Here is a 15,299-nt window from a genome sequence, read left to right as displayed (position 1 = left end):
GCTAAAGTCCAAGACGATGTCTATTGTGCATTTCTGCGGTTTGTTTGTAATGTTGTACCGCCTGGCACTGAGTCCGTTTGCGTGCCACTGCGTGCAAGTCCGTGCTAATGCGTGCCGATGCGTGCCGATGCGGGCCAGTGGGTTCAAAATCTCCTTTGTTCGAGCTTGCCTGCGTGCGCACGCGTGCGCACGCGTGCGCACGGGGGCGCACGCAAATCGGAATTAATCCACGGGGCCTTAACCCTAACCTTCCTCAATCTTCCAAAATCCTCCAGGCGGTTTTGGAGGATTTTGGAGGATTGAGGCTGAATGGCATAGGATTGTCGGTTGATTTTGGAGGATGCAGTGTGTTGAGTTTGTAGGCTGTTCCCTGCTTTGTTTATGTTCAGCCATGCATAATTGAGCCCCGCATTAGGTTTGATATCATCCGCACTGCCTCTGAATGTCATCGGCACTGCCTGAACCCATAACAGTGATTGGTGGAAGGTTTTGAAGGATTAAGGCAATGATCACCCCTCCACTGAAGAAATTCAAGAAATAACGGATGATTTTGCAGGATTGAGGCTGAATCCAATTTTTATATGGTGGCAATTGAAGGATTTTGCAGGATTGACAATGGGTTCTAGCCAAAAGGGCCGGGGGGAGGGGGGGGGGGGGGAGGGGTTAAGCACAGCAAAAGGCAAGTTGACTTCGGGGACAAAGTTGCTTGCTTTGATGACATTTGAGTAAGATGCATTACCAATCCTTCAAATCTACCCAAAAAAATATATATCCGCTTCAAAAAATAGAAAACTCCATTTGCATACCACCTTCAGCACATCCATGTTGTAAAATAGTGCTTAAAGGCATATTATGATCATCAAGTTTATCCCAGAAGTAACCCTACCAAATTATTTTTTAAAACCTTAAACTGAATTACTATTTCAATGCTTAGTTGGATTAAAGCTTGTACTGGGGTTAAGGCCAAAATTGTTGATGGATTTGGGTTGGCCAGGGCATATAAGTTAAGACTCTAGTGCAAAAGCATGCCAACTTGTTTCTATGGATTGGATGTATTTGAGAAAATTCAGCACTAATGCACCATTGACTATTTGTCCAATTGTCTTTTAGGTCAGCCTGAACCACAAGAAGCCATGCTCGCAGGTGGAGTGAGGCAAGAGGTATGTACAACAAACCAAACAACCAAACAAGTAAACAAAGTACGGTTAACTTGCGATAACTCAAAGTTGGATAACTCGAGTCTCCATTTTTCTCGACCGTAATGCTTCATTCCCGTCAAGAGAGTAGGATATTATGTACATGAGTACCCTGTAACTCAAAATGCCCACACCTGTATGTCCGTTAAGCTCGAACTTTTGTTCCGGCAAGTCCAAAAGAAACTGCTGCCAAAACAAGTCACAAAGAAGTGCAAAACGAGTGTGAAACTTTTTTCATGAGTGATTACTGCCCAATGCTCTTCGTTGGGGATGTGGCGTGCTTGCTGCCAATATGATCAAATGAGTTACAGCCCGTAACTGAAACAAATCCTGGCTTTCATGTTGGCCTGATAGCTACTGCTGGCCCAATGGTAACCTGCAACCAGGGCCAAGTTCGGGCAAGGACCATTAGTCGACTAGTGGTTGATTTGTGACGTACCTTACGCCTGTGCACTGATAGCAACGTGCGAACGTCTCTAGTCAAATGCTGGTCAAAATGTCATCGCAAAACTTCTGGATCCCGGCTCTCTGCTAGCGTTATGAATGCGCGCGGCCATTGGTTACCAGCGAAGCAACCAACCCCAGTAGGCTGGTTCCAAATAGTCGACTAGCGTAGTCAACCACCGTCGACTAGGCAGAATTCGGGCAAGCGTTAGTCGAACTATGGTTAACTATAGTCCTTGCGCGAACTTGGCCATGGTAGCCCAATCTGACTGAAATGCTGGCTCTTTGCGGTGGCCATGTGATAACCACATTGGAAGCCCTTGTGGATGCCATGCGCCTGGCATTCCAGTTATCCTGATTGCTACCTCAGTTGCAGCTAACACGCCAGCGCATCCTCTACCAATTAAAAAGGACCAGTCAGGTGACCTCACATTGGAAAACCCCGAGAATGATGTATCCTAGACAAACGACACAAAATAAAATTTGCTTCACGCAGTTACACAATGACATTTGATTAGTTTATTGTTTATCTATAGAGTTTATCTACATGTATAGAGCAGACACTTTTAGGTAAGAACAATATATAGTCTGATTAAAATAATGATTTGTGCCCGTAAAAAATTCACCATCAGAATCAATAAAAAGAAGGAGAGTGTGTCAAATAATCTGTCCATTTCATAGCCGGGCAAAGCAAGTTACCGGTACGGTTGAAGCCTTTCATGTACATACATGTTCATGTACATGTAGATGACATGACTAGAACAATTGGGAACCTTGCTTAAAGCCGGAGTCCATCATTTGCAGCTATCCAAAAAAGTAACTGGCGTATTATTGTTGAAAAACATACTTGGTTGAAAGATAGTAAGTGGACTAAACTCCCTGTGAAATTAATCTTTCTGGCAAGCTATCATTTTGAAGTAATCAACGAAAGAAGGCCTTTCCAACGGTACGTCTTAAGACGCACCGTTGGAAAATTTAAATTAGTAGTTCGTTCTGTTATTCGGCGCAGCGCGCGTAAGCATTGGCACGACGCACAGGCGCGCGCGGTTGCTATAATTCGTCGGATCAGTGCGCGACATCGCGTATAGCTGCAATTCAAAACAATTAATGACATGATTCAGCAACTTTAGATTTGAAATTGAGATCCTAGAAAGCTGTTTTTCTCGGAATATACAGCTGAAGCTGAGCTGAAACTTCATCAGGTTAGTTGTTCAGTATCCTTCATTAGATTTTGAACACTTTTGTTGCTTCAAATGAACAAAATGCACAAATTACAAATGATGGACTATATCTGTAAAGGTGGAGTATATCATTTTTGTTGAAATTATTGTTGAAAAGCATATTTGGTTTTAAAGATAGTAATGGCACTAAACTCCCTGTGAAATGATTCTTTCTGGGATGCTGTCATTTTGAAGAAAACAATAAAAGAAGGTCATTTTCAAAGATGCATCTAAAGGCGCATTTTCCATTGAATGGGTGTACGCAAGCATTGACACGATGCACACGGTTGCTATAATTCGTAGGTTCAGTGCGTGTCATCGCATAGCGTCAATTGGCTGAACATGCTGAACGGGAACTTTTTCGGATGCTGATTTTGGGCACAACCCGAAACTCCGCAACTCATCAACTTTTGAATTGAAATCAAGATCTTTGAATATGGTTTTCTCAGAATATACAGCTTTCACTGAGCTACAACCTCATCAGGTTAGTTGTTCAGTGTCTTTCTTTAGATTTTGAGCACTTTTGTTGCTTCAAACGAAAAAAATGCATAATACATGTAAATGGTCAATGACATGTATATTCTACCTTTAAAGGGAATATACATAATTTGCTTTTGCTGTAATTTTCAGAAATGCATGGAATTGGGGGGTTGGAAATATATAGCAAATATAGTTACACTGACTTTTTTGAGGTTTTGGGTTCGAAAATGCTATAAAAACCAACAAAAACAATCATTTTCCTGTAGTCTGGTTCCCTGACGCCATATAAGAAGAAACAGAGCGGTTTACATACATTGGGGAATTGTAAGGTCAGGGAACCAGTCTAGCTGGCTTGTACCCGTTCATAGGTGTGTAATCGATTGCAAACAAGTGCGATGGTCAATTGGGGCCAGTATTTGAGAAAAAGCCAGTTTTTTCCAACGCTGGTCTGCCGACCAGCGTTGGAAATTGATACAAAAATACCACTTTTCTTGAAAATGACAGTATACCAGGTGCCATGATTTTACAGGATGCTTTACACTGTCATTCACTAACAGTCCAGCAAGGCATTTCAAAATGATTTGGTAGTTTTATTTTTTGATGTTTGCAAATGTTGTATTTTCCCTTTAACTCGAACTCTGGATATCAGTACCGGTACCTCAAACATTGAATCCATTCCCATGAGATTTGACTTAAGAGACTAAAAAAAATCTTTTTGCATGTGCAATTTGAAATTCACTGTACAACTTAATACTTGCAGACGTACATGTACACATAATATGGACACAGCTTTTAGGCCTTTTCTAGCAGTTCAGTACAATACTGCCTTAGCATCCTATCATATTTCCCCTTTAGATTCTCACCTGTTTGTCTTTTTGTGTGTGTGTGTGCATTTTTGGGGGGGGGGGTGGTTTTGTTTTCATTTGGTTTATTTTTTGTAGGAGATAAAATGTATATATTTCCAAATTTTTCAGCAAATTCTCTCTAAAAATACAAAGAAATTCAACATTAATTATTCATCAAGTGAGCCCTGACTGAATTTGAATGACAAAAGAGGTGTTTAGATTGAAGGTTTTGATTGGCTCATGGCTAGTCAGATGAAACTGATTTGAATGTGAATAGACAATGCTCCATGCAGTCTGTAAGCTTGTGTACTGTAAACTAAAGTGAATACTGTTTGAGGGCAGTGTTGCATGTTTGTGGGCTGTGTTGCATGTTTGTGGGCTGTGCATGTGTGGTGTATTAAATTTCCAATACAACATACGTGTACATGCACATATTCATGAAGTGAACAGGGCCCTCACAACTTACAACCCACATGGGCATGCGGTGAGAGAAGCTGCAATACATGTATCTCCATGGTCTACGGTATTACTACAGTGTAGCTCTTTGTACTTTATGGCTTGCAGCATGTGGATAATGTATGTATTGACACAACATCAGGCTACATTTTGGAATGGAACTTGGATTGTTTTTTTCATCAACATGTACATGTCTAGTGGAATCCAGCGACCAGAATTAGAAGCTTTTACTGCGCTGGTGTCACGCTCAGGCGCATGCTGCACGCGTTCTTAAAGACGAGGCAGATGCATAATTTGGTTCATGTATTCCTATTGGTCGAAGGAGCCCGGAGTGCGTGCGTGCTAACTGAGCGCGACTCCTGCGACCCTGGTACCACCGTAGAAAAAATGGCTGCCTCCGGATTTGTCGATACATTTTTCTTTTTTTTTCTACCAAGGGGAGATTGGACACATACATTAGTCATGTATGTACATGTACCGGTACATGTATGTACATGAAGGGTAATTTGTTTTTTAAATGAGCAAGTTGTCTAGACTGTTGCTGTCCGACTACAGGAAAGATATGATCAGTAGTGCTGCAGCTGAACTGCCGAACCAAACTAAAATTTGCTGAATTATGGCACTTCTGGACCGAACCAATCTCAGTTATTCAGTTCTAAGGCATCTAAAGTATCAGTTATTAACCATAATTGTGTACGCAATGCATTCAACCTGAAACCCCCCCCTCCCAAAAAAAACCCCAAAAAACAAAAACAATCACCAAACCAATTAAAAAATAAATAACAAAGTGTTGATGTTTCAACCTGCCATCTGAAAATGTAGCTCACTGCGCTGGTGTTGCAAATAGTGGGAAACTAAACGAAAATTCTGGCAATAACAAAATTTGTTTCGCCCTCTATGGTTTGTGTTGGATTTGGCTCTTGACTCTTTCAAAATCCAAACTTTATGTGATGAAAAACATGTCGTCGTTCTAGCCAGCTCACAAACAGCAGGAAATTTGGGTTTGAGATACATGTCGGGTCGGATACATGTCGGATGGGGTCGGTTTCGGTTTTGCGTTTGCGATTTTTGGGTTGGGTAGGTTCGGTTTAAACGCCATCTTGTAAAAAACCCAAAATAAACTGAAATAAATCGAAAAAAAACCCAACCCATCAGGATCAGTAAGGAAAATCACGTGGTGCAATATTATTTCAGAGTGACTGTGCCCGGTACAACCAACGTCAACCCACCGTGACAATGTGCATGTGGTTTGCAGTCTATCACGCACAGTCTTTAACCCTAACCGCCCTGAATCCTCCAAAATCCTTTTTGTAAATTGGAGGAATTTGCAGGATTGAGGTTACATGGCAAGAGTGCGTTGCTGATTTCGGAGTACGCACTGTGTCAAGGTCTTGGGCCGGACCTTGTGTTGTTTATGCTCAGCCGTGCATAAATTTAGTCCTTGATTATACTTGAAATCCTCCACACTGCTCCAGGATGTCACTGCCTCTGCCTCAGCCTATTGACAGACATAGCCGGAGGATTTTGCAGGATTCAGGCAGTGGTCATCCCTCCATGGACCGTATTCAAGAAATAATGGAGGAATTTGCAGGATTGAGGCTAAATGCTATTTTTCCATGAGGCCAATTGGAGGATTTTGCAGGATTGAGGCTACATCCTAGCAAAAAGGCCTAGGGAGTTAGGGTTAACGTGTAGGCCCACCAGTAGGTAAAAGTTCAGGCACAAAAAGCGGACACATGTGCCCAAGCTAGATTTTCAGGTTTTTTCGGGTCGGCTCGGTTTCAGGTTGTTTCGGGTAAATTTTTTGCTGGGATTTTTGTCTGGTTGAGTTCAGATCGGTTTTGGTTCAGATTTGGTTTATACATCTATAATGCTTTGGGTCGGTTTGGCCCGGTCAACCCAACCCGATGCACAACATTAATTTGCAACACTAGAAATCAGTCCGACTTTATTCGTGTTTTATCCAAAGAATTGCTTTAAAATTTCCATAAGGCGGAGTTGAGGTCTTGTTATTTTTTAGCAGCCTAATTGGAGGTCCAACTTCACATTACAAGTAAAATAGAATTGTTTTCTTCAAACTTTATACACTACAGTGATCTCAATAAAGCCAACTTATTTAATGGGTTTTTTTTTAAAGATGGACCAGTCAGGCCATTAAAAAAATAGTTCTGCTTCCGATTACATGGCATTTGAAAAGAGGGTAGGTAGGTAGGGACTTTTGGCGGTTTTTTTTTGGTGTTCATGTGGAGGTGTTTTTCGTGTAGTCAAGGGTAAAAGGTAGTAATTGATGGTGTTTGGGGTTTTTCCTCATTTTCCCCCCAAAAAATTAGGGTAGGGGCTGTCAAAATAGGGTAGGTACATGTAGGGTAACTGGAAGCAAAACTATTATGTTTTTTAGCTTCAGTAGTCTGCAGGCGTGTGAAATCTCAGCTTTTAAGCTGATTTCAGCTTTTTTTTGTTTTGGATTTCAGCTTTTTTCAGCTTTTTCCCTGTACAAAAGTATAGGAGATATCCAAAGTTCAGCTGCTTTACACCTTTTCCCCAGCTATTTTCAGCTATTTTTATAAGTGGTCACTCACACCCCTGAGTCTGGTTACCTTTACTGCGAAGGGAATTTAAAGAAGAAAAAGACATTGAACCAGATTGTGATTTGAAAATATTTTATGTGATGATACAACTTAAGTCTTGTACGGTAATTTTATGTGTCACGTGTCGTGGCACATGTCTTAAACCTTTGGTACGTACACTCAATACTGTGAATCAAAATTTCACATGAAATTTGTTTTTGATGAGCATCAGAATTATGAAATACTTGCACAAACTCACCATTTTAGGAAAAAATTATGATTTATAATCAACTTCAAAGTTTAGATTTTTTGTTATAAATGCACGCTTGGAATCTATGGATTGTTATCTGCAGCAGCTGTTCCTCACCGGATATGTACTGACCAAAAATCAATGTTGTAATGGAAAACAAATTGGCAAATTTATTTTAAAAATTCAATTATATGTATGTGTCAAGTGTACTTTGAACAGAAAGTCAACAGTCTGTAGAATGCTATTCAAAATGACTGTATTGTGTGGAAAAATGTCTAATTCAAAATGTAACACGAGGAGCATTGTCAAGGAAATGTGGGCAACAGTTTTTTATATAAAAGGAAATGCTGCATTAGGGCATTGTTATCAGAAATTCCATTACACAAGAATACATTGTACATAATGATATTCTAATAAACTGTTTGCTTGGTTTATTAACAGGATGTGCCAGGCATGTCAAGTGATTTGCTACAACAGCAGCAGATGGTATACCAGCAGCAACTGATACATCAGCAGCAACAGCTCCTTGCTGCTGAACAGCAGCGTCAGCAGCAGCTCAAAGAACAGCAGCACATTTTGGAGCAACAGCAGCAGCAGCAACAGCTGTTTGAGGAGCAGCAGCGCCGGCACTTGGAGCAACTGCGTGCACAGCAGCTGGAGGAGCAACAGCAGCAGCAAGCGCTGGCAGATCAGGCACGCCAGCAGCAGCTCCTGGAGCAACAACGCCAGCAACAGCTTGAGCAGCAAATGAGGGAACAGCAGAGGGTGGAGCAGCTCAGACAAGAGGAACAGAAGCGGCAGCAGCAACTTGCTGAGCAGCAGCAACAGCAGCAGATGTTGGAGCAGCGCCGCCTACAGGAGATGGAGCAGCAACGCCAGTTGGAACATCAAAAGCAGCTAGAACAGCAGCAGCTGCTAGAACAACAGCGCCAAAAAGAAAGAGAGGAGGAAGAGCGGCAGCAGCTGATTGAGCAGCAGAGAGCTCAACTGGCAGAGGAGCAAGAGCGACAGAGGCACATCCTGGAAGAACAGCACCGTCAACGCCAGCTTCAAGCAATGGAAGAGCAACGCCATCAACAGCAGCTGCTGGAAGAGGAAAGGCAGAAGGCCCTGATTGAAGAACACCACCGACTCCTGCAGCAACAGCAGCAGCAAGAGTTGGAAGAGCAACAGCGCCAGCAGCAACAGCAGCAGCAGCAACGTCTCCTGGAAGAACAGCGCCAGCAGCAGCTGATTGCACAGCAGCAAAGGTTGCTAGAAGAGCAGCGGCAGCGAGAGGAGGAAGAGAGACGACAGCAACTGATCATGGAACAACAGAGATTAATAGAAGAGCAGCGTCAGCAACAGCTGGAAGAACAGCGGCGGCAGCAAGAAGAAGCTATGCAGCAGATGGAAGAGGAGAAACGCAGACAGCAGGAACAGGCTATGCTTCAGATGGAAGAAGAGAAGCGTCGGCAGCAGGAGGCAATGCAACAGCAGCAGGAGGAGGAGCAGATGCGCATGGAGGAGCTGCGTCAGCAACAGCAAGAGGCAGCAGCCAGGGAAGAGGAGAGAATGCGAGCACAGCAAGCAGAGATGGAAGCCAAGCAGCTGGCAGCAGCAGCAGAATTGGCAGCCAAGGAGCGCGAGGAGGAAGAGAGAATTCTGCAGCAGCAGCAGGAGCTTATTGAGAAGGAGAAGCAGCGGCTGTTGCAACAGCAGCAGGAACGGATCAGGCAGCGACAGGAAGAGAAGCAGCGTCAAGACGAAGAGACTCGGCAGAAGGTCCTGCAACAACAGCAGATGCTGGAGGAACAGCAGCGAGCTGAAGAGGAGCAACAGGTACGTTGCCACATGACTCAAAACACAGAAAACAGGGCCAGTATCTTCAATGATTTTAATGTTTTGCTATTACTAGGACAACCCCAAAAACCTATGTTACGTTATTTTGAATCAGCATTCGGGCTATAACTAGAGTGAAACAGTAGAGCAGGTTTGTTTTAAAGTCCATTGCTTTTAATTCAAATTTGTCTGAATTTCGGATTGTGTGCAACATTTTGAGGAATGCCCCAAAACAATCTGTTGGATTTTTTTTGTTTAACAATCTCAGATGCGCTTGGAAGAGCAGAAGCGGGAAGAGGAGGAAGCTGAGGAGGTCGAGCTGCTACGGCAACAGCAGATTGCCATGGAGATGCAGCGACAAGAAGAGGAGAAGATACAGCAGCACCAAGAAATGCTACGACGTCAGCAGCGGCAGCAAGAAGAAGAGGAGCAGGAGGAGCGACAGCGTGAACGAAACAGACGTGAGTCGCACCTTGCATATCGGTCCTACATATGAGTCTGCTCAGAGTGGATTGGGGGTTCAGAATGCATGCCACGTTTATGCTGGTTAATTAATTTTTTTCGTGTCACCAGCAACAATTTCTTTATATTGTCCATCCAACTGGTTTTTAGCTGTGGATAGCAGCTCAACAAGTCGTCACGTTTCTCTGTTAGTTAGTTAGTTAGTTAGTTGGAAAGAATGTTGCAACGTGACGCCACTTTTTTCTTCATATAATCATCTCAAATAAGGTCAGTCATTGCAAAAATGGTGAAAAGACTTGAATCTGAGACTGAGAAACATTTCCAATTTTGTTAGGAAATACTTAGAAAATTTGCTTGACTCTTCATAGACTTTGTACACAACCACTAAAGTGGTGTCTGGATACTACATTCTTTCCAGTTAGTTAGTAGTTAGTAAGGCCAAAAAAAAATAAGTCTCCGGTTTCTGGTATGGAGCTTGCCCAAAAAGTGGTGCGGCGACGCGGCTTTTTTTTTTTTTTACCTGATTTTTTTCCTCAAATGTCGGCTGATGACTGCAAATGGTGCCCGACTAGACTTAGTGCAAATACATGGGAGTCCAGAGAAGCCACATAAAGCTTATTCTCGATCATAACCCCATCTAAAAACACGTTAAAATTGTGCAGCAGCAGGATTCCAGTCAAACCAGTGAGTTTGGCGGTTTTGAGACATCATCTTTCATTGAAAAAAAAACTTTTGCAGTTTGCCGACGCGCATGGCTACGGCGACGCGCGCGCATGGCTACGGCGACGCGCGCGCATACCATAAACCGGAGACTTTTTTTTTTGGCCTAACAAACGTTGACATGGCTTGGTCCCACAATTTTTGACCGATTTCTACCAAACTTTGTCAAAAGTATCAGTAGCCCAGCCCCAATATGTCACCTGACCAAGCTGGGGTCAAAAGTCATCATGGGGTCAAGGTCAAAATAAGAAGCCCAGCCCCAATATTTCCTCTGACCAAGCTGGGAATCAGAGGTCATCATGGGGTCAAGGTCATCATGGGGTCAAGGTCATCATGGGGTCAAGGTCATCATGGGGTCAAGGTCATCATGGGGTCAAGGTCAAAAAAACGTCCAATTTCTAATCAGCTCAAATGACAAAAGTGGCACTGTCAACATGTTGGCCGTGGTCAAACATTAAAAAATGTCCATGGTGACCTTTTCGTCTGACCTACAGTTATGGGGTCAAAGGTCAATTTTCAAAGAAGCTCAATGACAAAAGTAGCGCTGTCAACATGTTGGCTTTGGTCAAACATTACAAAATGTCCATGGTGACATCTTCGTCTACAGTTATAGGGTCAATGGTCAAAGTAGGTTACATGGCACAATCGTGTGACTCGTGCACAAACACAAATTCGTTGGCCTGCAGCTTCTGAGTTCAATTCGCGCTTGTTTTTTCAGCACCGCTCCTGTCAACTCCTCTGATGGGACAGAGAGGCCTACCTTTACCGCCAGGGATGGACCGACCCTACATGCACAGGCCCAGGGGAATGCCTGGACCACCAGGGGTGTCAGACAGAGATATCGACAGCCCAACCCCAGACAGCCGTGAGGATGAAAATGACCAAGGTAGGTACATCAATCAGTATCAACTCTTTGCTGGTCACAGATTTGTGATTTTGAAACCTTGTGCAAGAAAATCTGATGGCACGTTTGCTGAACATGATAACGGCTATTTGCTGTTTGCGCTCTTGTTGAGTTTACTGAACTCCTTTGTGGAACCCATTGTGGCCAATATTGACCGTACCCCTGTGATGCATGGTATGTCTTACAGTAGATCCTCAGACTGTTACGATGAATTTCATAAAATCAACTGATTTTTCAGGAATGAGGAAGGCAGAACTGGCCTCTGATAAAAAGTTCTTAAAAAGTGCCATTGGTTGCCTGCAGAGAGGAATTTCAGTAAATTTAGTATGCTCATAAAATAATTTTGAACAAAGATATTGACAAATTCAAAATTGGGGAACAGCCAACATAAACATATCACTGCAGCAAAATCGATCCAAAGTCTTTTGTTTATTTTTTTGCCTTTCACAGATGATGAGGACATGATGAAGGGTAGCGTTGAGCTACCACAGGCCCTGGAGAAAGTGCTTGAATTCAAGACTGTGCGCGCCCAGGAGCATGGGGTCACGGAAGAAGAAGGTAAGGGTATATCCAAAGAGCAGTTTTCTTGCCGACATATTTTGGGCTGATGCCTGGAGCTGTACAGGGTGAGTCAAAAAAAGCCAAATGTCGGGACTTCTGTTTTAGTGAAGTTCTGCATGTAGCACTTTGAAAATCTAGGATATGAAAACCTAATTCATCAGCTTTCTTTTAGTTTAGGACTCATTCAAATCACTCATGTACTTTTGAAGTTACGGAATTTTAAACACAACCACCGTTTTTAAAGTTCTGTCCACGGATCACAAAAAAGGTGTGCGTTCTTTCAGCAAAACGAAGCAAATCACACACATCCCTATGTGATTTGTTTTTGTTTTGCTGAAAGAACACTTACCTTCTGTTGATCCGTGGACAGACCTATAAAACGGTGGTTGTGTTTAAAATTCCATAACTTCAAAAGTACATGAGTGATTTGAATGATTCTTGTAATAGAAGAAAGCTTATGAATTGGGCTTTCATGTCCTAGATTTTCAAAGTGCTACATGCAGAACTTCACTAAAACCATGGTCCCGACTCATGACTAATGACTAATTCCTCATTCCCTCACAAAGAATACTTTTGGGCAGGTCTTGGGTGCAGGCATTTTGTATGTATACACATGAGTGTTGCGTGATCGTAAACATATTAACATTAGATGGAATTGAATTTCACTGTTATAATCTAAATGCAATGTGGACCATCAAACTCAAGATCTGTTAGTAACTCTGCTGATGGTGGGTTCGAGTTCTAGACTGGACTCGAACCCACAACCTGCAGAATTACCCACAGACCACGAGTTCAATGCTCAAGACCACGAGGCCACAGTACTCCACATGCGCTATTATTTTGTACAATCTTAATACAAATTTATTCTTTACCTGCCCATTTCCACTCGCAGACTTGGCTGGGTTTGGAGTGCAGGGTGATGATGCAGAGGAGGCCGCAGAGGAGGATGAAGACGACGAACGAGAAGATGATGACGAGGGATTCGAGGAGGCCTCGTCAGGGGGGCCACAGCAAGCTAAGAAACTGGTGAGAAAAACGATTCAATTACACCTGCAAATCCTTCCGTCTGTCTGAAAGGACAGGCAGAAGATCAATAGGCCAGTTCGGTATTCCAAAATAGTCTGGTGCACAGCAACATTTGACGATTTTTTTTCAGGATAACCGCAGCAGATAAATGCACACAAGGCTATGGGGAGGTGGTAACCAAATCTGCATTCTGTGCAATTTTTCGTGCAATTGAATAGAGATGGAAATTTAGTTTGCACAAAAGGTTTGACACACAAAACACCTAAAAACAAAACGTTTTTTGCAAAATGTTATACTTGAGAACATGATATCTCTTCAATTTTGCTGGTACCCCGCTATGCTTTTGCACGCATACTATGACATTTTTATTCCGAAAGAAAAATCAGCAAATCTTGATGTGCACATGCGCAGTTGGAGTACCGAACTGGCTTATTGAAAAGGCATAGTTGGTGGTTTGTATGTTCTGACTTGCTGTTTCCTGTCTGTGAAAATGCTTACCCTCCTTTTATTTGATCAGTCACAGACAGTCAAAAACTCATTCCACATCCCCTGCTGTGTCTTTTACACAGGCTAGTCACTAACAGTGAGATCGTATTTCTGTAGGCACCCAAATTTGGATCCCAAACTTACAAAATGATCCATAAATCATCATCTCTATCCTTACTCCAGACCAAGAACCAGAGGCGTAAGAAGAAGAAGAAGCGTCGCAAGGCAGCCAAGAAAGTGGAGCAGTTGTTGCAGGCCCAGGAGGGCCCCTCGGTCGACCAGGCAGGGGAGAGCGACCATGGGGTAGAGGTGGAATATGTCCCTGAACCAGTGGACATGAGTGACCCCAGCGTCAGGCAGTTCAGCAGAATCTTTGAGGCATTCAAGGTACCCCTTGACCCTAACCCTCCAGGGTATTTTGGCTAGAAACCCTGCCAAACGCAGCAACAGGCAACACTTGTCTAAGTGACAAACCTGCCCAGTGTAGCAAGATCCATCAGGTCAAAAGTCTCAAGGCCAAACTGCCTCAGAGTCTGTGGTCACCGAATGCAGCAGGATACAACTGTGGCATTCAATTGCACTAGCTCTCATTGTTTCAGAACTGGCCGTTTATGCACTGGTGTTGATGGGGGGGGGGGGGGGTTGTTGAGAGGAGTAATTGAGGTGAAGCGGCTTACTCAAGGGCACAACATGCATGGCCACGGTGAGGCTTGAACCCACAATCCCACGATCATGAATCCTGTGCTCAACCGCTAGACCACATGTGCCCTCTTTAATACATATTTGATTGTATAACCTGTTGATCGTATGGTTTGATTGTATAGGTGTTGATAGCTGAATGCATCAAAGTGCACCAGACTTTTCCACCTGATGCACTGTGTTGCGTCTGGCAGGGTTAGGATTTTAAAAGGACCCATGGAATTGAATTTTTTGATAGCAATCAAATATGTATCTTTGTGTACAATTATATATATTTTTTTCTATTTTTTGTGTGCCTATTTACAATGTAAAGAGTTTTTCAGGGCTGTTTAAGTTTGTGTTGTGCGTGCAAATGTCATTCAAGGCAAAAGCTTCAGTGTCACAGTTACTTCAGCATCAATAGCATATGGGGGGGGGGGACCTCAGTTTTTGGTGATTCATTGTTGTTTGAGTACACAAAAGTCAGTTATTTTGCAAATGGCCAATACAAATGTTTTAATTGGAAAACATTTGGGTTCGCAATTTGTTTCCTAAAATCCTAATTATTGAGTGTGTTCCTGTAATGACATCACAGCAGTGACATCACTTTAAAGAAGAAAAAAAAATTCAAAAACGCGGCATAACCATTTAAGAATAAAAACAGTATAGTGGTGTTCCCTAACGTGGCACACTTCGACGTTTACCCCGACTTTCCACATCAGTGTTGCCAAACTTCTTTGTTGACAAACTTCAAATTCATGCAGTGAAATACTGGTACTTTAACCTTATTAATGCTTGCTATTTAACCTCTGTGAACAATTTCGGTGTCATGAAATTTAATCCAAAATTTAAAAACAGTGGCGTCTGGAAATTGGGCACAAATCAGCTGAGTGTTCCCTATCGTGGCGCACTTGAATAAATCTCAGAAAATTCTAAATTGACATTTAAGAATTTCTATAAAGCTGATAACTTCTGATAAACCATTATTATCTCTACTTGCATACCCTAGAACACTAGAAGTTTGTCAGAAAATTATTTTCTAATATTTGGGGACATTTTCAAAGGGTTCACTGTGCACTTCGAAATAAAATCGGAAAATCACGCTGAAATAATTTTTTCTTCTAACTTTGTAATGGGTAGATAAACTCTTGATTTATGAACGGGAGTGTTTAGAACTTGATGA

General features: G+C 42.6%; 1 protein-coding gene across 2 annotated transcripts in view; it reads left to right on the top strand.

Moving 5' to 3' along the window:
* The first annotated feature begins 1,111 nt into the window (after nucleotides 1-1,111).
* Nucleotides 1,112-15,299, top strand: part of LOC119741814 (splicing factor 3B subunit 2-like) — a 54,617-nt gene continuing 40,429 nt past the window's right edge. Inside the window, exons 1-7 of one of the 2 annotated variants that reach the window (XM_038217714.1) lie at nucleotides 1,112-1,160; nucleotides 7,900-9,279; nucleotides 9,548-9,740; nucleotides 11,180-11,347; nucleotides 11,816-11,923; nucleotides 12,819-12,952; nucleotides 13,622-13,825. In XM_038217714.1, coding sequence (XP_038073642.1) covers nucleotides 1,134-1,160; nucleotides 7,900-9,279; nucleotides 9,548-9,740; nucleotides 11,180-11,347; nucleotides 11,816-11,923; nucleotides 12,819-12,952; nucleotides 13,622-13,825 — 2,214 coding nt within the window. In that variant the 5' untranslated portion in view covers nucleotides 1,112-1,133. Of the gene's footprint in view, nucleotides 1,161-4,592; nucleotides 4,762-7,899; nucleotides 9,280-9,547; nucleotides 9,741-11,179; nucleotides 11,348-11,815; nucleotides 11,924-12,818; nucleotides 12,953-13,621; nucleotides 13,826-15,299 lie in introns of those variants that run through there. The other variant, XM_038217715.1, reaches the window with a different exon arrangement.

This window comes from Patiria miniata, unplaced genomic scaffold (assembly GCF_015706575.1).
Source record: "Patiria miniata isolate m_02_andy unplaced genomic scaffold, ASM1570657v1 HiC_scaffold_5, whole genome shotgun sequence".
Classification (NCBI taxonomy): Eukaryota; Metazoa; Echinodermata; class Asteroidea; order Valvatida; family Asterinidae; genus Patiria; species Patiria miniata.
The sequence above is the reverse complement of the archived record's forward strand: the minus strand, read 5'-3'. Positions and strand labels throughout refer to the sequence as shown.